The sequence below is a fragment of the Chroicocephalus ridibundus genome, chromosome 4, assembly GCF_963924245.1.
Source record: "Chroicocephalus ridibundus chromosome 4, bChrRid1.1, whole genome shotgun sequence".
Lineage (NCBI taxonomy): Eukaryota > Metazoa > Chordata > Aves > Charadriiformes > Laridae > Chroicocephalus > Chroicocephalus ridibundus.
In genome coordinates this window covers 717,291-738,272 of record NC_086287.1, presented here as the reverse complement: position 1 = coordinate 738,272, position 20,982 = coordinate 717,291, and the positions used below count along the sequence as shown (strand labels likewise).

Here is a 20,982-nt window from a genome sequence, read left to right as displayed (position 1 = left end):
GGCCTCTGCGCAAGGGCAGCACAAGGCTGGGGGTGCAGCAGGTCGGGACTGGCACTCCGGGCCCTGCCGGCGTCCCCGTCTGGCAGATCCTCTCTGTGCCCTCGGCAGGGAGCCCACGGAATGGGGGTCCTTCTCCCTGCTTGGAGACGACTAATCCAAGGTCTGGGGAGACCATCTCCAGGTGGCCCTGCTTGAGCAGGGGTGTTGGAGCAGATGACCTCCAGGCCAGTCCCAGCCGACGGGCGTTTGGGCGGTGACTGACGCAGCATTTCCGTGGATGGCTGCACTGCCACAGAAAGCCTTTGCAGCTCATTCTCCAGGAATTCCCTTGCAGAATGCATCGAGAGTTTGCTGCGCTCCTCCTGGCTCGGCTCCAGCTTTGAGGTGACAACTGGGGCTGCAGCACAGGGGACGCCATCTGCCCTCCACCTTGGAGGGCCCAACCATGTAGGCACCATCTCAACTCATTGCTCCACATGGGTCCCGTTTTTGGGCTCTCTTGGGCTGTAGCTGGGGCTCTTAGTCATGGAATCATGGAACTGCCCAGGTTGGAAGGGACCTTTGACATCATCAAGTCCAAGCATCAACCCAACTCTGTCAAAACCCGTCACTAGACCATATCGCTGAGCACTGTGTCCACGGGTCTTTTAAATACCTCCAGGGATGGTGCCTCAACCACTTAAGTCACGTGCAAAAGCCCAACGCGTCACAGACCTGTGCACCCCCCACACGCCGCAGACACACGGGCATGGTGCCTGGCATGGTCCTGCTCTGCTCCTTGGTGGCAAGAAGCAGGACAAGGGGCTGGCACATTGTCCCTCGTCCCGTACCTTTGACCTTGAAGAGCCGGGCTGTGCAGACATCGTTTCCACTCCTGGTACCTGGCGGCGGCGGGCAGCAGGACAGCCGCAGCAGCCAGGAGAAGGAAGCCAAGGATGAGCAGAGAGCTGCTGTCGCACGGTGCGCAGTCCGCCATGGACACACTGAGACGTGCGGCGGGGTGGCCCGTGTTTTATAGGGACACTGCTGTGAGGTCACAGCCCAGTGGGTGGGGGCACGTCTGTGATGTCACAATGCCGCGGCTCCGCATCACAACGGGGACCGGCTGGGTCGGTGTGGCGTGGCCCCAGCCTCCCCTCGCAGAGGCCCCGGGCACAGCCCCCGGCCCTTGCTGTGCAGGCAGCGCCATAGAATCCTAGAGCTGCCCAGGCTGGGAGGGACCTTTCAGACCATCGGGTCCAACCACCAACCCAACGCTGACAAACCCACCACGACCCCACGTCCCTCAGCACCGCGTCTGCCCGGCTTTGAAATCCCTCCAGGGATGGCGACCCCACCACTGCCCTGGGCAGCCTCTTCCAATGCTCGACAACCCTTTCGGTGTCAAAATTGTTCCTAACATCCGTCCTAAACCTCCCCTGGTGCAACTTGAGGCCGTCTTCTCTTGTCCCATGGCCTGTTCCTTGGGAGAAGAGACCGACCCGTTCTGGCTACCCGCTCCTCTCGGGGAGCTGTAGAGAGCGAGAAGGTCTCCCCTCAGCCTCCTCTTCTCCAGGCTGAACACCCCCAGCTCCCTCAGCCGCCATGAGGATAGGGCATGTCCGAGCCCAAGCCAAGGGTCAGGACTGGGTCCAGGGATTGCCGGGCAGGTTCGGAGTGACAAGGCACAGCCAAGGGCAAGGCCCAGCTCAAGAGGCTCCCCGGCCGGGCAGGGACCAGCACTCCTGTGACAGAGCTGCAGAAGGAAGTCAAGGCCCAGGGCTGAGCTTAAATAGAGCTCCTGGGCCCATGAGTGTGGGTGGAGGTCCCAGGTGAGGCCGGTCAGGGTCATTAAGGCTTATTAATGCACTCAGGGGCCTGACAGGGCCCCTTATGGCCAGCAGCAGGTCTGGTAACTCCTGCAGCCCCTTTTGGATCTGAGATGTTAGTCAAGACAATGCTCGGTTGTCCTTGTGTTCCTTGCATCGTGCAGGCGGCAGGAGGAGAGGCTGAGGAACCCGAGAGCGAGCAGACAGGAGGAGATACTCCAGGCTTCGGGGACCAAACTAGAGCTAGGCAGCAACACCCGAAAGCAAGGGCTGCGTGCTGCTCCGGCGCATGTTTAGCCCCAGGGAGCGTTCTTTGCGGGAGCTGCTGTGCCGCTTTACTGCATGGGCTGGGAGGAGGGAGACTGTTGTTCAGCAATTCCTGTGGCTTGTTAGTGACACCGAGGGATAACACAGGCTGGATCCTCACGCGGGGGAAAACCAGCCCATAGGAATTCCTCGGGCTTTTCTTAGGACAAGACCTTCACTGCAGTGTGAAGCCACGTCGCCATCCGAGTCCATCTGGATATGGGCTATGGGCTTGTGAGGAATACTCTCTCTGTTCTGTGTCTGTAGAGAGCTTCTCCGATCGGGTCTGTCTCCCCAGTTGGAATGGGCGAATCCACCTCGTCTTAGACACGTCCGTGTTGGGTCGGACAAAGCACACCTTCTCTTTGCCTTTTCAAAAGCATGATTCTTTTTTCCATTCTGCGACGAGCGAGGGAAACAAGCAGTCGACTCAATATGAGTGATAAAGCAAGCTTCAGCTTTATTGCAGCTTCATCAGACTTTTATACTCTTACACTTAGATATGCCTATTTGTCTTACAACTATTGGCTGTGCGCTGAAGATTACATTATTCATACTCCTCCTACATGCGGTTTCTTGGGTCCGGGTTTGTTCCTGTTCTCTCACAGTCTACTTTCTCAAAGGTGTTTATCTGACTGTCGTGGTTTAGCCTCAGACGGCAACAAAGAACCACGTGCCGCTCGCACGTGCCTTCCTAATACAGGAAGGATCGTAAGAAAAGGCAAGACTCTTGGGTTGAGACAAAGGCAGTTTAACAGAACAGCAAAGGGAACAGGCAAACAACAACAACAACACGGATAGGGGAATATACAAACGCGATTACGGAACCGCAGCTCGCCGGCCCGACCCGGGACGCCCCAGCCCGCTTTTAAGCAGCAACTTCCTGCCCCCTCCCCCGGCAGCTCAGGGTGGGCGTGGCTCACATGGCATGGAATACCAGGAAAAATTAACCCTATCCCCTCCGGAACCAGGACACTGACTTAAGGAAGGTCAGCACGGCCTTCAGCATCTTTCTTATCAGCGTGACTCGGAATTCTCCATGCAGGCAGGCATAGCTTACTTCTGACAGTCCTGCATGGTGCCGTGCCTGTTCTCATATAGCCATTCCTCAACACCATTCAAAATCCAAACGCTTTTGGGGGTTCTTCACTTGTGTTTCAGTATTGAACTCTGACATTTTTCAGAGGAAGTTTGTCCTCGTTAGCTTTTGTCTTCAAAGGGATAGGAAACCCTGCTGCTGCTGCGCGACCGTGAGAGGTTGCTCTTGCTCACTCCAGTATGCAGAGGACTCCAGGATAAAGCTGTCACAATCTTCTCCAGCTGAGCTTATTCCTGAATTTAACAGGACAGATTTTGTTGCATGGTGGTCTCTACAAACGCTCTCCCAAAGTGTCACAGAGGCTGTGTAAGTCTCAGGTACCTACGGCCCTGGGGGCTCAGGGTCCGAGTTAAACACGGACCAGGAGGGCAGTGAAGAGCTGTGCCTGGAGAGGAAGGTCTAGGGAGATATTTTCCCTAATCTTTTTGAGGAAGTTGTTTTTTTTTAAAGAAATTATCTGATCCTAATAGTTACAATTTTAGCTATGGCTATGGAGCCTCTTAAGCGCCCTGAAAATCATTAATCTTCCGCAAAACAGACACGCTTACACAGCCAACTCTTTAATAGTGACGTTTCAGCCCCCCCGTTACAAGAACTTGTATCTTTTACAAATATGACTTGCTTTAAAAGGATCGGTGTCTCACATACAGGATACCCGGACACAGTTTTGAAGTGTGAAATATTATCAGTGCTGTATTTTGGACGGTTCCTGGGGAAGAGATTAAGCTAAAGATAAGGCGGGGGAGAAAAAGGACGTGAGTGATTATATGTATTTCATATCAGTGGCTTTTGAATTTGAGACAAAAGCTAAACATTTCATGCGTAGGCGGGAGCTAACTGGGTATAAGCCCAATAGCAAATGTGTTTATCACCTGATATGGGATAAAGAAACAATAAGGATCATGCGAGTCATTCCCACATTCCTTAAGAGCGTCATTAAGCTTCATTTCTATTTACAGTGACAGTGCAGGATGGCGTGAGGTGAGAACACCAGTTGAGCTGCTTTGGGACACTTGCTCCTGCCTGCAAAGAGGCTGCTCGGGACACTCTGCTTTGGAAAAGAGAGTGAGACCTTCATGCTGTCCCAACGTAGTGCCGTAAGAGGCAATCGAAGTCGATAGCACCACGCGTGCTCTTTACTAAAAAGAAATTATGAAGACATTTCTAAATTTTGCTATTTGGAACCGTACCCCCAAACCGTTCTCCCTCAGCTTTGTGTGCGTTCTTTGCAAGGTGCCGCGCTCGTTAGTGGAAAAGCTGCTTTGCCCTAAGAGTCCTCCTGAAGCTGTTCCTCACTTCCTTGTTCCTCAGGCTGTAGATCAGGGGGTTCAGCATGGGGATCACCAGGGTGTAGAAGACTGCTGAGACTTTCTCCTGCTCCATCGAGTAGCTGGAGCTGGGTTGGATGTAGCTAAATGAAACGGAGCCGTAGAAAATGGTGATGGCAGTCAGGTGAGAGGCACAGGTGTGGAAGGTTTTCTTCCTGCTGTTGTCCGACCGGATCCTCAGGATGGCCGAGAGGATGCGCGCGTAGGAAACGACGATGACCAGGAGGGTCAGGAGAGCGAGAACCGCAGAGAAAACTAATAGCAAAGTCTGATTACGCCGGGTGTCCAAGCACGCCAGTTGCAGCAGGGGAGGTACGTCACAAAAGTAATGATTGATGACATTGGGCCCGCAGAATGGCAGCCCCAGCAAGCCACAAGTGTGCGTCAACGAGTTCAGGAGCCCCCCCACGTACGATCCCACCACTAGCTGCGTACAGACTCTCCTGGTCATAACAGTACTGTAGAGCAGCGGACTACAGATGGCTACGTAGCGGTCATATGCCATTGCAGATAGTAAGAACGCCTCCGCGGTGGCAAAAAGCGCAAAAAAGAAGCTCTGGGAAAGGCATGCGGAGTAGGAAATGGTTTTGCTCTCCACTAGGAAGCTCACCAGCAACCTCGGAGCAAAGACAGTGGAATAGCAGAGGTCGATCACGGACAAGTTACTGAGGAAGAAATACATGGGAGTGTGAAGCTGGAGATGAGTCCGAATCAAAATGATCATGCCAAGGTTCCCCAACACAGTGATGACGTAAATCACTGCAAATACGAAGAACAGAGGGACCTGCAGCTGCCCATGGTCTGTCAGTCCTAGGAGGATGAAATGGGTTACCATGCTGTCATTCCTTCCAGCCATTTGACTCAAGGGATACAATGGGAGATCTGCCGAGGTACAAAGAGTGGTCAGGATGAAGGAAGCAGTTATTCGTTACACAAAGCAAGTTGGACTGGCGGTTTTGGCTTATTCTGAAATCGTAGCCTGGTCATGCTGTAAGCCTTCTGCTTGATGCAAGGGGAGGTACAACAAAAATTTGGAGTTGAAATTTTATTTGATTCCAGGCCAGGTGGAGCATGTGAATCTAGCAAAATACTGCAGCAAGCAATGGAACCTTGAATTTGAGTCTCCATAAGCTGATGTATAACTGGGTGAACTCTAAAAGCGAGTACACGGCATTCTTTCCACCTAGATGATTCTAATCTGGGGTTCTTGTCCCTTTCCTTTACTTGCCCACATTTTATGTAGCCAAAACATTCAATCCTCTAGGTGTCCTGTAACAACAAAAAGCCCCCCACAAAGCACCCAAACCAAAAAAGAACCACCCCAAATCAGGACCTTTTGAGAGGGATCTCTTCCAGTTCTACCACCATTTGAGTTGCAGCTGGGGTTGCTTCTTTCAGCTGGTTGGTTCCTCCTCATCAGCGTCAACACAGATGCTGGAACTCACTGCTGTCAGATGCCAGGTGTTTGAATTCCTGCCACACATCCCAAACGGAAGCCCACACGGACATATCTAAGGAGGGGAAGCCTTGGAGAAACGTTGCTGAACGCTATTTTCACAGAGAACAATGATGGGAAGTTCAGGGTCGTTTTACCTACCTCCAGAAGGGTACAGCTACCCGGCTGGTGGCGTTTTCTGATGTTCTTAGAATTGTAAAGATTAACCCCAGTGCCTGGGCTTGCGCGTAGCTGTCTTTAGAACAGAGTTCTCTGTGACCCGGGAGCATCCTAAACTCTAAGGGAGAGCCCAGAGCTCCGCACTGACATAACCCACAAAACGGAAGGAAACGGGAAATTTCTGTTTGGTGAAGAGGGAGCGCCAGCGAAGCAGAGGCCTGGAGGGAGAGAAATGGAGAAGCAGAGAGAGCTTTGCAAAGTGTCGCAGCTTTCGGGAGAATCACGTTTAGCAGCGCGTGGAGAACGGTGCAGCCGATGCACACGGGAACGCGCTGGTCTAATGAACGTCTGCTTTGCGGTTCCTTACCTTGGATTGACTTCTATACAGCCCAAATTCAGACTGGGAGAAGTAGGTGGGCACAGACCTGAGGCAGAGCTTTTTTTTTCTGAGGCTAGACCTCAAACAATATTTAATTTTAACCTGCTGTCTTGAAGTATTTTCTTTCTCTTCCTGCTGTTCTCTTAATGACCCTTCTTGAACTGCCTGATCTGACGCAATTTTCTAGGCTTGTTACCCTGAGAAGTGATATGGCAAGTTGTTGGGCCTCGAAATCTGCCCCAGGTCTTGCACGTCGGCAGTCTGCCTGTCTTGTACCAGAGGCGTGGGGCACCGTGGCCTCGGGAGAGGAAGGGTTGCTCAGCCTTCGACCCTCTTCAGAACACGCGATCCTTCCGTTGAACTTAGGAATCTGTCAAAATCAGCGTGCAAGGAACAGTTTTCTTTTAAAGGCGAGACCTGCAGTACGCTTCTGGGAGCTGGAGCTTTTACCCTACGTGTTTTATTACACAAAGGGACTGATTACTTCCCCCGATGCGGTCCTTCTGGTGTTTGCTAATTGCTTTCTTGAGTATAATGGCCTGAAACTTGAGCAGAAGTCGCCTGCAAGGGGTTAACTTCCACATCAGTGGTTCTACTGAACCCGATTGATGAACATAGCTCCACATAAATCAACAAGTGAAAGTTTTCAACGTGAGTGGCGTAAAGAGAGAGCAGAACTCTTTGTAGGATGTTAATACTGACTTAAACCATTTAGACATTATGTATATGAACTTTGCTGGTTCCTGAGACAGCCAGGATAACGATGGCAGTCCTCCAGATGGAGAGCCAAACCCCTCACCCGTGGTCATTGGTTGAAATAAGCCAGTAGAGGGAACTCCAGGGTAGGCCGTAAACTTTCCGATGGGAAAATGAGTAGGTAGAAAGAAGAATGGCATCCCAGGGCTCCCAAAGCAAGCAGCAGAGGAAAGCTGGCTCGATAAATGTTTTGTGATTGCCCTCCTTCCCAGCCGTACTCCAACCAGCAGACACCCACAGGTACGGGCACTGGCCGTCTCGCTCTGCTAAACGTTTGTCCAGCTGCTGGTTTTAGTGGGGCTAATGTCTTCTTCCCGCGTTATGGGTGGACATTAGAACTCAGATATGTCAAGATCCAGAATCTTAAAGACAAATTAAGTGAGATTCATCGTTTAAGTCCCAAAGCTAGCAATGGGAGGCCAAGCTACTATGCTGAACACCATCTAAGCCAAGGGAGAGAAGTAAACTTTATGGAGAATCATACATCTTAGTGACGTTTCTTAGGATAGGGTGATTTTTCTTCTGATGCCTACAACTCTCTCTTATTTGGACAGGCAAGTTAATGAACAACATTTTCTCCTTTCCGTCACCCTTCTGAGTGCATTTTTCACCTCCTTGTTCCTGAGGCTGTAGATCAGGGGATTCAGCATGGGAACGACCAGGGTGTAAAACACTGCAGAAATTTTCTCACGTTCCAGTGAGTATTTTGAACTGGGCTGCACGTGGCTCAAACTGACGGGCCCGTAGAAGAGGGTTATGGCCGTCAGGTGGGAGGCGCAGGTGGAGAAGGCTCTGTGCCTGCTTGTGGAGCTCATGCTCAGCATCGAGAAGAGGATGCAGAGGTAGGAGATGATGACAAATAGGAGAGTTGACAGAGCGATGAGCCCCGAGAGGGTTACAAGCAATATCTCGTTGATACGCTTGTCAGAGCAAGTTAGTTGCAGCAGTGGGTTTGTGTCACAGAAGTAGTGGTTGATGGTATTAGGGCCGCAGAATGACAACTTCAGTAAGCCACAAGTATGTACTGATGAGTTAAGGAGCCCCCCTAGGTATGATCCAGCTACCAGCCAAATACAGACCTTCCTGGGCATAAGAGTGGTGTAAAGCAGTGGGCTGCAAATGGCTATGTAGCGGTCGTAAGCCATGACAGCCAGCAGGAATCCCTCTGTGGTCACAAACACAACAAACGAGAAATGCTGGGCAACACATGCTGAGTAAGAAACAGTCTTGTTCTCCACTAAGAAGTTTACCAGCATCCTTGGAGCAAAAACTGAGGAATAACAGAGATCCACAACTGACAAATTAACGAGGAAGAAATACATGGGCGTTTGCAGCTGGGAGTCAATGGTGATCAAGGCAATCATGCCAAGGTTGCCCACAAGGGTGATGGCGTAGATTAGCAGGATCGTCACAAAGAGCAGGGACTGTAGTTCTGGGCGATTTGTCAGTCCCAAGAGGATGAAGTAGGTCACTGTGGTGTGGTTGCTTACCACCATGCTCACCTCTGTAACAGCTTACCTGCTGAGATGAGAGGTGCGGCGACTATAAAGACAAGAAAGGAAGAAAGGTTGTTCATTAATGTATTTCATGGGGTAATCTAGTGTGAAGCAAGACAAGGGCTGAGATTAAGTACCTGGGTCTCGCTTCCTTTTTGTGTGGGCTCCTCAAAAACGCTGATCAGATTTTTGCCAATCACTGTGGCCAAGCTTATCTCAGAACCAGCACAGCTGTACGCACAAGGTGCCCAGTGATTTTTGGGGGGGTACAACAACGCACGTCTGCGACAGTGCGGCTACTTTTAGGTGATGCTAAGTCTGACATACGGGTGTCACTGGTGGCTTTGTAAACATATGCTAGGCACCGAATGAGTTCTACATCTTCCTTCATCTTTTCAGCTGGGTATTTCATGTTATTTACTCATTAGGAAAGAATTAATCTCAGCGGAGTTTATTTTGTCCAAAGTAGAGGAGTCTCGCCTAAACTCCTAGCTGTCACTTTGCTCTATGGAAGCGCACGTTCCTCCTCCGTCACGCAGAGAGGGAGCCTGGATGAGGTGCTCAACGTTGTGCCTGAGGCTCCGGCAGCACGCGGTTGTCTGCAGAAGGCACTCTCGGTGGCTGCTTTCCTTCAATATGCTACTGAAAGAAAACATGGCATTTAACAGCAGCCAGCTTTTAAAAACACCGAAGTAGGAAGGGAGAGAGTTACAGGTTTGAGTCTGTTTTATGACTTAATTGATGCAGATCCAAACCTTCTGCTTTGTAGAGGAGAGTCCATGACTGGCGTGGGGTAGGAGGTGAGATCTAGTCCCTTGTCTCATGACTGGTTCTGTATTTTATCCAGAAATAACTCGTACAAAACACAGAAACAACACAGGAATGGGCATCAACTTAATTTTTAGGTGCCCGGGTCTCTTGCTAGATTTTGAGTCAAGATCAGGGGACGTTTAGATGTTTTCAGACAATCACACAATTACTCTTTCCATGTCTAAATTCAATCCAAACTTCTCTATCCGTTAGGGTGCTTCCGTGATCAGTGCGTGATTAATAACAACCTAGTCATCTATTCATTCTGGTTATTTCACCTCCTCATGTGAAAGGAGCCTGTAAGCCTGTCAGTGGAGGGAATTACCCTTGGAGACGTCATGTCTCCTTCAGTTAACCATAAAAGCAGCTGAGCTGTTTAATTTGGAACGTAAGTGGTTAATGGAGAAATCTGAAGTTCAGTGAAATCGATCCCACAGAGGCTGTACACATTTATGGTCTTATGGTTGAAGTTACCTGATTGTCCTGCTGATGCTGCAACTCACAGCCTGATACTACACAAAACAAAAGAGAACTTGAGTTCTTTGGGTGTAGAACAGAGAGAGCAATATTGCTTTTCCCATTCTGCTCTTTCTTGTGTATTCAGATCCTGAATTTTTTAAAACAGTCAGTCTATTGGGACATGTTTGCCAAATCTTGAGAGCACTGTAACCGTCAAGGCTAAGCTGAGAGGTCAGCGCTAAAACTACCATGGACATACCTGGATTTTACAGTCGGATGCTTCTCTCTCCAGTCCTGAACTTCCAAACACTCCAACGCTGCAGAAGTCTGGATTTCACTCCCCGGCATGCCATCCCCACATATCTCTATCCATACGGATGTCCCTTTGGGCTGGGTATTCCAAGCTCTTTCACGGTCTTGTCTGATGGCTGTGATCTGTAATTCCTCCATAGAGAAAACATGCAACCAAATGAAACGTGTGTGGCTGGCTCACTACATTGACACAATAGTGAGAAGTGTATGAAGACATCAGGGAAGACGTAAAATAACCCTCTTTGCTCCACAGAAAAGAAATAATGTTTCGTGCTTGAATGCAGCACAGAACAGCAGCTCATCCCTCAAACCTGAGAGATCATGTCAGAACCTTCTGCTGCAAATATTTGCTGCTTTGGCTATTAGGAACTGAACACTCACAAACAACTGAGTCCTCCGTTAATATTTTTCAGATCAGACACAAAGGACATCATTAAATTGTTCTCCCAGGAGCCTTTAAGCAGGCAAACGGAGGGCTGTTCTCCCACAGCAACATGCACGAAACAAGTATGTTCACAGTCCTCAGTTGCCCCGTTTACGGCAAATCCCGTCTGCTTTACTGAGACTCAGGAAAGGGAAAGAAGCCTCAGGAATATTCTGTGTCTGTAGCACACTGAAGAAATCAGGGTTGAAATTAAATCTACAGGGAACACAGACATCCTACAGTATAAAAGACCCCTTCAGGACTATTCAACTGCTTGCAATAGTTTTTGGGTCCATCTCCTCTCTCATGCCATCGTTTGAGCTGTTGTGAGCCTTGTAGGGCATGGGCAGGACGACACTGTCCCATCTTTTCTGGCTGGCACGTCCGTTGAGTGGGCACCGAGCTCACTGGTGTCAAGAAGCTGCGTTAGGTACCCCGAAACGCAGGGTGTGCCAGCCCAGCTCAGGGGCTCCCCACTCTGGCTACTCGTTTTTCAGAGAGGATGTGCGTTTGGGTGGCCGAAAGAAAATATATGACTGTTCAATGTCCAGTTGTGCAACTCAACCCATCCTAAATCCAGGTCTTTAACTGATGAGGAATCCATTAGGATTGAAGGTGAATATTATATTTTGTTGATGACATATGCTACTGAAATAAAGAAAAAATTTTAAAATCCCTGTTTTGTTGCCTGACAACATAATAGAAAAGGTGTCGTCTCTTAGGAAATAATCAATAGGACCCTTAGCATATTTTGATGACCATTCTTTATCTAGAAAGTGAGCTAACTGCTCACATTGGCCATGTGCATGTGTACACCTGAGTTAGGGACCTATAGATGACCGCAGGAAAAAAGAGAGAAAGAGTGAGTGTGAAACAAACCACCAGAATTCTCACATAGGATCAGGCTCTTGCTCAGATAGCAGGAGAAGTTGAACTGCTAGTTTGTGTTACTTTCAAATTATGTTTCTCTTGTTCCAGTAAGATCTCATTGCGTCTTTAAACACCGAGAGCCAGAGGCACAGTAAAGACATTGTAAATAGATTTTTGAAGAGTTCTCCGGGGCCTTTGCTCAGATCTAGGCCAGAGATCTGTATCATCAAGATTCACAAGTCCCAAGAAACAATCTCATTGGAAAAAATTATTGTATATAACACCAAGAAATGGGATTGTACTAAAGGCTGGGATAATGTTTGCACACAGTGTCCCGTGTCCCATAAAGGGCAGGCTGCAACACCAAGAACCACATCCATGAAAGAAAAAAAAAATTGGAATTCCATATAAAAGCACTGCAGTAATTATATTTCTATTTTTTCTTAACCTCTTTTCAACAATCTTCAGAAGCAAACTCTCTTTGTTCCGCATGCAATCACTAGATGCAGCATTTGAGAAGAAAGAGAGAATGTTTCTAGGAAACTTCAATAATGGAAATGTCCTTTAATTCATAGGGCTCCAGTGGTGGGGAACAGAATGGGGGGCTGTCACTCTTGGGTGTCTGCAAGACACCTCACATGGATACGTGCTGGAAACCCCAGGCTTACAGACCGTGGATAAAATAGGCAGCTTCAGGGAGAAACGCATCTAACCTGTCTTAGACACCTTTCTTGGGAGGACTACTCAAATTTTGGTGTGTCTGTGTCTCTTCGTTGGTTACAAAAAGTGAGTAAGTTTGAGCTAGATATCCAAATGGAAATATTTAAATCAGGCAGATTAATCCCACATTTGGTGTCCAAAGACTTCAAAGAACTCACAGGTGGCTTAAGCCCTCTGTGATGAAGATCCAGTCTGTTACAGTGACCAGGAATTTGCTGAAATAAGGCTTAACAGGACTAATAGCTCCGTATTTCCCCATTGCACATCCTTCAATTAGCAATCTTCATGAGATGTCGTAGTAAGTTTATGTAAAGGATTCAGGATCTGATAATCCATATCCAAGAGAATGGAGGTTTTATGGAGTTACCCCACATGCCCTTCTGGAAGGCTTTCCGCAGGGAAGGACCTTTCTCTTCAACAGTTTCCTTGCAGCGCATTTCACGTCGTTGTTTCTCAAGCTGTAGATCAAGGGGTTGAGCAGAGGAATGACCACTGTGTAGAACACAAAAAAGGTTTTATCAGTGCTGAGCGAGTAGCTGGAACGGGGGTGGAAATACATGAACAGGATTGTGCCGTGAAATGTGAAAACGGCTGTGAGGTGGGAGGCACAGGTGGAGAACTTTTTCTGCCTGCCCTTGGCAGAGTGGATCCTCAGCACCATGGCAATGATGAAAAAGTAAGAAATGATGACGACTGTAAGAGTGGTTGCCTCAATTAAAGCACCAAATATGGAAACAAGGAGCTTGTTGAGATGGGTGTCACTGCAAGAGAGTTTTAGGAGAGGGAGGAGGTCACAGAAAAAGTGATCAATGACATCTGAGTTGCAAAAGGACAACCTCAGCAAGCCATAGGTGTGTATCAGAGAATTTGCAGCTCCCCCCAAATACGAGCCAGCTATTAACAGTACGCAGACCTTTTTGGTCACAACGACAGTGTACAGCAGTGGGTTACAAATGGCCATATAGCGGTCGTATGCCACTGCAGCCAGGAGAAACATCTCAGTGGTGGCAAAAAGTGTGAAGAAGCTATACTGCATAAGGCAGCCATTGTACGAAACTCCCTTTGATGCCGCTAAGAAGTTGAGCAGCATGTTGGGAGTGATGGTGGAAGAACAGCAGACGTCTAAGAAGGACAAGTTGCTGAGGAGAAAGTACATAGGGGTGTGCAGGTGTGGGTCAAACCTGATGATCAGTATCATTCCCACATTACCCAGCAACGTCAGCCCATAGATCAGGGAAAAGACAACGAACAGGGGAAGCTGCAGGTCCGGTCTATCAGTTAATCCTGTGAAAATGAAGGTAGTCACAGGGGTGTGATTGGCTTGGGCCGTCATTGTCATTTAACTGTTGCCTGCTAGAATAGAGAAGGACAACCAGATACCAGTGCCTGGGAGGGATCGTCAGCGTCCCTCGCGCCAGTCCCTGCGCCACTCGTCCACTCCACTGCTGGCTTTTCCATCTAAAGCAATAACCAGTTATTTCACTTCTTTCTCCCTTCTGTCAGCCTCTTTTCTTCCATCCATTGAGCTAGATTCATGGTGAGGAAAAATAATCTCACATAAATATTTGTGACACAATCTAGAGAGCTGTAACCGGCACTATTAGGAATAAGAAGCGTATGTTATATGCTTTATTTGCACATATGAAAAGCACCAGGGTTTATGTTAAAGGAGCCGTGTGTGATTAACCCCTCTATATCCGTGCGTTTTCATCACTGGGATATTGAACAGTTCAGTTCCGAAACCCTACACTGCCTTTCCTGTGATCCGTTATGTGGTTAAAATACCTGCCATGTTACTAGTTTTACATGATAAAAAAAGACCAGAATAAAGACAGTGAAAAGTTTAATAATCTCCTAAGGCTTACCATTCTGATCCTCTCATTCAAGGTTCCACGAGAAGATTAACCTTCCATATCCTTTCCTTAAAAGCAAATGTCCTGTAGAAGAAATGTATTTCACATTAGAAACCAACACTGGCAGAATGTCTCTGAAAAACACAGAAAAGGATTGGGTTTTCTTTTACCAGTTTAGTTTCATTCTAGGACTGGTTCTACATCTATATTAGAGAAAACAAGCTTATTGGACAAAAGTATGCTGATATTAGAAGAATTTGGTATCATTTTTCTCTGGCAAGACTCAGCCTGAGGAGGAGAAAAGCGGTTTTGAGAGACAGAGAGAGTGAGGGAGAGAGGAATGACTGGTAGAGTTTAAATTTGATGCTAATTTACATTTCCCAAAGACTTATGACACCTCTTCCTTCTCTTCACTCCAGTTGAGGACAAGGATTATCAGGAAACCCCAAGTTTTGTAACTCCATCTGTAATTTAAGCTTACTGCTGTAAAACCTTCCTGCTGGAAGAAGGGAACCAGTCACATTGTGCCTTCAGAAAATCCCGCTCTCCGAGCTGAAAAAAGCGGTGAGACGGAAATGAACTCATACGCACATTTATATTCTTGTCTTTCCAGATACCTGGAACAGCTGGCCACTGCTAATTAATATTGCTATTTTAAAACATGCATTCAGTGTAGAATAATTGCTCCCAGTTGAATTGCCCCGTGAGAAGAGCAAGTGATGTTTACGACTGGTTCCATCGCTTTATTGCCAAGTGAGTTGAGTCTCTTTGCGCAGGCTGGAGCCAGTGGGTGCCACCTGGAGAGCATTGATACCCGCCGCCAGCTGCCCGGCGGGTTGCTCTACAGCGTTGTATCGGTCAGTCTCCCGGGAGTACCAGATCTGGGATGCCTTGGTCGCACACAGACACCTACGTGTCCAACCCAACACAGGTTTATTCTGTGAGCTGGGTCGCGCCCAAGGGCCAGATTGTTTCCTGAACAGGCGTCCAGCATGGATGTTCTGGCATTGCAAATGCCATGGCATTACAGCAGAAAGGAATTAATTAGTACACCATCCATGGGGATGAATCCTTTTCTTGCTTTGCTCTATATCTCAAGCAGGAGGTCTCTGTTTTTCACCTCCCTTTTCAGATAAGCTGGGTTTTAAGCAGATGGGCTCACCTCTTGTTTGTGGGACTCTGCTGAGACAAATTTATTTAAGATCTTAATGTCTCTAATTCTCTTCACACCAGGGGGGTGCGGAGGGCAGAGACAGATTTCCCACAGGAAAGGGGGCTCGCTGATAAGAGTCTTCACCAAGGCTTTCTTACTACGGACAAAGTAGGAAGCTTTGTAGTAGGAGAAAGTTCTTACCTGTGTGCAGAGAGCTGGGCACGTACTCTTCTACCTGCCTAAAGATACAGACAATTTGAAGTTTTAAAATAGAAAGAATGCCTTGAAACGTGTCTGAAGGCAAGCACGATGCGATGTCGAGGAATACTCAGTTCACAATAGCTAAATGTGGAAATGCTCCCATAAGAAATATCTTCCAAAACTGTAATAAAGCAATTACTATTCAGTTCTTCTGGCTGGAAAACTCTGGCTTATACATGGCTCAGGGCATCCATTCTTCTTTTTAGATGGAACAGACTTAGGCTATTGTTTCATGCCTCTGCTAGAGGAAAAGATTGGCAATGGCTCTGGAGCGTCGGGCGAGAGCATCAGCCCAAAGGAGATTGCTTCCAGAGGTGTTAACGTGCTGCTTGAGATGGGTTTTTTTTACTAAGTCAGGCAAATCTTTGTTCCTCACCTGTCTGCTTTTATTCTTTCCAGTTAAATCACTTGACTCACTAGAAGTTGGCCTCTTAGGTGTCTTTCACCATCCCTATTAGTCTGTATCCTTGGAAATACATGCAAGAGTCCGTAGAAGCTTCTGTTCCAGTAGCTTGTGGTGCTCAGGACGCAGTTTTGGCACTGCAAGTTGTTGTGAGTCTACGACCTTCTTGGGCAAAGTGGCAAACACCATTTCCCAAGCCTCCCTCGGCCTGAAATCTGGTGACAAGCACCGTTATTCTGGGGAAAAGTAAATTGTGCTGATTTCCCTTTTTTACCGCATTTACTGTATGGGAACAAATACAAAGTTAATTACACAAAGCCCCCAAGCTAAACCAAGCAAACGAGAAAAGCAGCTCCGCTAATGCTGTAGGGCAAACACAAAACTACAGTCCCAGCTCCATCCCTCTTCGTGTTTAATTTTCTACAAACACAATTGCAATCGATGCACTCATGATATTTTCATCTTAGAAGTAAATGACCAGGCACCTTATTAAAAATGAAGAACACAAAGCATATCTCTTATCTCTCTTGAAATAAACAGTTATTTCTTTTTATGGCTTATCCCTGATTGCAGTGTAACTTTTCTGTATTCGTCTCTGCTATTTTAGGCATCGTTGAAATCTTGGTAACATTTTGAAAGCCCTGTTCCACCGTACACTGAAACTGCCCCTGTACTCTGGCACCGTTTCAGGAAAATGAATGCTGTTCCGTGTGCAATGAACTTCAGGTCAAGAAATATGCTCTTCAAAATAGTGCTTAAATACACGTAAAACATATTTTATATGCACGGGCAATGGAAATTTAAAACTAAACGTGTCCTTAAGTCGCTCTCTAATTTAGACTCATCTGTGGATCATCCTCTAAGATTCAATCCGGGATCTCAGTGGACAACCAAACGGCCAGTGAAGCAAAACTTTGGTGGCTGTGACTCTCCATAGGGCCTCCTTTACCTCCTTGTTCCTCCAGCTGTAAATGAGGGGGTTCAGCACAGGGATGGCCACCGTGTAGAACAAGGACACGACTTTGTCTGTGTCCAATGAGTAGCTGGTGGCTGGTCGGAAGTACATGAAGGCTATTGTTCCGTGGAACAAGGTGACAGTCATCAGGTGCGAGGCACAAGTAGAGAAGGCTTTGAATTTTCTTTCCTTGGAGCGGATCCTCAGCACAGTTTGAATAATTAAAACATATGAGATGGAGATGGCAGTGATGCTGCTCATCTCAATCAAGCTGCCGAACGTGAAAACCAGCAGCTCGTTGACCGCAGTACCAGAAGAGGAAATCTGGAAGAGTGGGCTGATGTCACAAAAGAAATGGTTTACCATGTTGGAAGAGCAAAAGGTGAGTTTGAGCAGCCCACCGGTGTGTATCACGGAGTTGAGGAACCCCCATAGGTATGACCCTTTCACCAGGCTCCAGCAGGTCGTCTTGGACATGATGACTGTGTAAAGCAGAGGTTTACAGATGGCCACATAGCGGTCGTACGCCATCACGGCCAGCAGCAAGCACTCGGAGATTATCAACAAAACGAAGCTAAAACATTGTGTAATGCAAGCTGCGTATGAAATTGCTTTCATTTCTACCAAAAACGTCATTAACATTCTAGGAGTGATGACTGTGGAATAAATGGCATCCATGAGAGCCAAATTTTGGAGAAAAAAATACATAGGGGTATGAAGCTGGAGATCGATATTGATTAATGCAACCATGCCCAGATTCGTTAGCAAAGAGGTGATGTACATGGCTAAAAACAGCACAAAGAGTGGGATTTGCAGCTGTGGGTCGTCGGTCAGCCCAGAGAGGATGAAGGTGATGGGTGCTGTGCAGTTCCCCGCAGCCATTGGGGTTGGCGGAGCTGATGCTGTCTGCCAGCAGTGGCGGGAGGAAGGAGGATAAAGGGGTTGTTAGGACTTGGAAAATCAGAAGAAAACACGGAATGCTCATATACATTGTCCATAATCATATAAAAGAGAATTTAGAACATCTCAAATTCCTAAAATGCCTGTAGCTGATAAATCAGACTGTCCAGCTGTCAAAGTGTCATTTACCCGTTCGTTTATTCCATCCAAACCACCATTTAAAGCTCAGTATCCAACAGGAGACAGGGGCATCGGCTCTGCTGAGTGTAGGAACAGACCTCGGACGAGTCACGGTCTTGGGAGAAGCCGAAAGCTTTTTCACTGACAACAGCAGAACCTAAACACAGTGTAATTTTAGATACATAAAAACAGTCTTGAAAAACCCACTCTGTGAATGGGAACCGAACTTTAAGTGTCCACAGAGCCCTCTCCACTCTTTGTATTCAGTGGAGAGGAATAAGGCACTGGTAAGGCGAGATGCATCGGATCTACTCCAGATACATGCCTCAGGATGAGAACTATTACAGCCTAAAGGTATTAAACCTAAAATAGTTAGCTTGAATCTCAACCTAAGGTAGGTGAGAGAAATGCTAAATCTGAGCAGAAGCGTGATTTGTAGTAGCTCTGCTTGTTCCTTGTAGCTGCGCGTGAGAAGCATTCCAGCAATCCAGGCTGGCAGTTAACAAGATCCAGAAGGTTTGCAGTTATAGAAGAAAATCTACATAAAAAATAAAATCAGAGAAATCCCCTTCAATCTTTTCTACACTGCGTTATCCCAGTTAATGCAGAGACATTCCTTTATAACTGAGGCTTAATTCAGGCACAGATATGATAGTTTTGTAGAGTCAAACAATCTGCATCCAACTTTCAGCGAATACTTATTTCTCAGCAAAGGAAACTTAAGTAAGGACTAATTTTTACAGAAACTAACAAGAGTTATCTGGCTTATTTATGCCTCACCAGTCTCACCTCATTTCTTATTCTTGTTTCCAAAAAGCAGGCTTTTAGATGGAGCTGTGTGTTCATACACTCAGGAAAATACGAAGCAATTATATATTTGACAGCCAGGACACTCACAGTGGCAATTCTACTGTGCTGAGCCTCTTGAAGGACAGAAGCTAGTTATATCGCAATGTCACCTTGAGCAGATATGCAATATCTCTGACGCTTCACGTTGCCTGCTTAAGACGTGTTATTGGCCTAATTGGTGAGATAAATAATCGTTGCCTTTGGAAACCAGACTTGATCAAAGGTAATCTGCTAGGCCGTTCTTTTAAACTGATACCAGATGAGATAACGTCGGGTTTTGGAAGAGGGCGGCATAACTGAAGAAGTCCGGTCACCCAGATCTCTCTTTGGTTTCTGTCTTCAACTGGACTTTGCAACAGCTTCTCAGGTGGGATCACAGTTGGCTTTCTGTGTGTAAGTGAGAGCTGGACTCTGTGCCCAGCGCAACGCTCACTGGTGTGTGTGTGTGTGTGTGTGCGTGCGTGTCCCAGCGTCCACGCAGCGTACTACGGAGGCGTCTGAAGCCCATTGGAGATCCCTGGGGGAGGCTGAATTTGGCCATATCCTCCCTCAACTCTCTTTTTGTAAAGGCGAGGTAGTGCCACTGCCAGGCCTGAGTCGTATAGATCTGGGACACGTGAAACCAGTAGTCGGTTGTGAGCGTGTGATTCAGCACCTTTCAATGGCTGAGAGGAGCAGAGCAGTAGGAGTCACCCGCCCTCCCTCCTTTGGTCCCCACCGCTCTGCACGAGGTCACTGTCCCTGGCCTGGGTCACGTCACCATTAAAGAACACATCCTTTGCAGTCATTTAGGGAGGTCTTTGCATGAAAATAAGAAAAAGCCTAAAGCCTCTGTGTAAAATTCAAAGAGAAAATCCTGTTCCCGCTGAAGTGAAGGCCAGAGTTAACCATCCCCTAATCAGGACCAGGATTTCCACCACGGACTCCACCCCATGAAGCCAAGACGGGCAGATAGAGCTAGAAAGAGAGAGGGAGAGATATTCTTATAGAGCCTCATTAAACTATCTTAGAAGTTATTTGCACTGCTTAATCAGCACCTGAGCCTTCCTGCTCTGTGTCTGCAGACAGGGAGATGCCTCCAGGGGATGGCTGAGGATACCTAAAGCTCCCTGCCTAAATCCAACTGGCATTCTCCAGTGCTGTATGGGAACCCAGGGTGCCGTCTGGGCTAGCACCAGCTAAACGGTGCAGCCGAGTCACTCAAACCATGAAAAAGCTGATGGTTTTCAGCCACCTGTAGCTGCGCTGACACAAAGACTACGAGGCCCTTCCAGAGTGGATACCGAGTTTGAAATCTCGAGCGGGGTTTGTCTCGTTATAGGTCTGCAATACATATATCTGCATGTGTATTAGTCACCACTGCACTAACTTTCCAAGCCATGGAGAAAAACAGGCACTTTAAAAGAGTGATACCTATATGTGTGACATGTCCATACCAGGTACAGATGAGTCTTCTCACTCTTCACCCAAAGTCAGGGGAAGGAAGCATCCCCAGACGTTAATTCATCCAGGATATCTCAGGCATTTGTCTCGGTTTCTTTCACATTCAGCACAAGAAAATCCATTCTTCATTTGTCCAACCATTCAAATAGAGACAATGTCTCCCTTCTACCGGGATTTGAGATACGCTAATGAAACGCTCCCCATTTTCTTGTTATTACGGTTTTTACTTCAACCATGTACAACCCCCAGCAAAGGCTGCACAGGTACCAATCTCTAATGCCAGTCTCAGTTTGACCAAGCCATTCTCATCACCCTACCACGTATCACCTGTATAGTGCAGTCTGCGAAGCCAAAGCTCTTGGCTAATATTTTTTTCATGTGATGTGTGGTCTAATGGTTTCCTGGGTATTTGGGGAGATTTCTTAGGAGCAATAGTAAGAACAAGATCAGAAGTAATTATTAGCAGCTGTTAGTGAATGAGAGACTCTCTCTGTTTGAGTCTTGGCTGGAGGAAATAGATAAAAAAGGGGACGCTGTGACTTGAGAAAAAATACATGGTCCTCACCAGCCCCCATTTCCCTCACCTGCCCCCATTTCCGTCCA

General features: G+C 47.4%; 4 protein-coding genes across 4 annotated transcripts; all 4 read right to left on the bottom strand.

Moving 5' to 3' along the window:
• Nucleotides 1-4,458: 4,458 nt before the first annotated feature.
• On the bottom strand, nucleotides 4,459-5,400 carry LOC134514384 (olfactory receptor 5J3-like). The gene has a single exon (XM_063332177.1). It carries the CDS (start codon nucleotides 5,395-5,397, stop codon nucleotides 4,459-4,461), a length of 939 nt encoding a protein of 312 aa, XP_063188247.1. The 5' UTR covers nucleotides 5,398-5,400.
• Nucleotides 5,401-7,833: 2,433 nt separating this feature from the next.
• Nucleotides 7,834-8,787, bottom strand: LOC134514169 (olfactory receptor 5J3-like). Its single transcript, XM_063331577.1, has one exon. It carries the CDS (start codon nucleotides 8,785-8,787, stop codon nucleotides 7,834-7,836), a length of 954 nt encoding a protein of 317 aa, XP_063187647.1.
• Nucleotides 8,788-12,737: 3,950 nt separating this feature from the next.
• LOC134514168 (olfactory receptor 5J3-like) lies at nucleotides 12,738-13,739 on the bottom strand. Its single transcript, XM_063331576.1, has one exon. The coding sequence runs from the start codon at nucleotides 13,719-13,721 to the stop codon at nucleotides 12,738-12,740; it is 984 nt and encodes a 327-aa protein (XP_063187646.1). The 5' UTR covers nucleotides 13,722-13,739.
• Nucleotides 13,740-16,911: 3,172 nt separating this feature from the next.
• Nucleotides 16,912-17,889, bottom strand: LOC134514166 (olfactory receptor-like protein COR6). Its single transcript, XM_063331572.1, has one exon. The coding sequence runs from the start codon at nucleotides 17,887-17,889 to the stop codon at nucleotides 16,912-16,914; it is 978 nt and encodes a 325-aa protein (XP_063187642.1).
• Nucleotides 17,890-20,982: the final 3,093 nt, after the last annotated feature.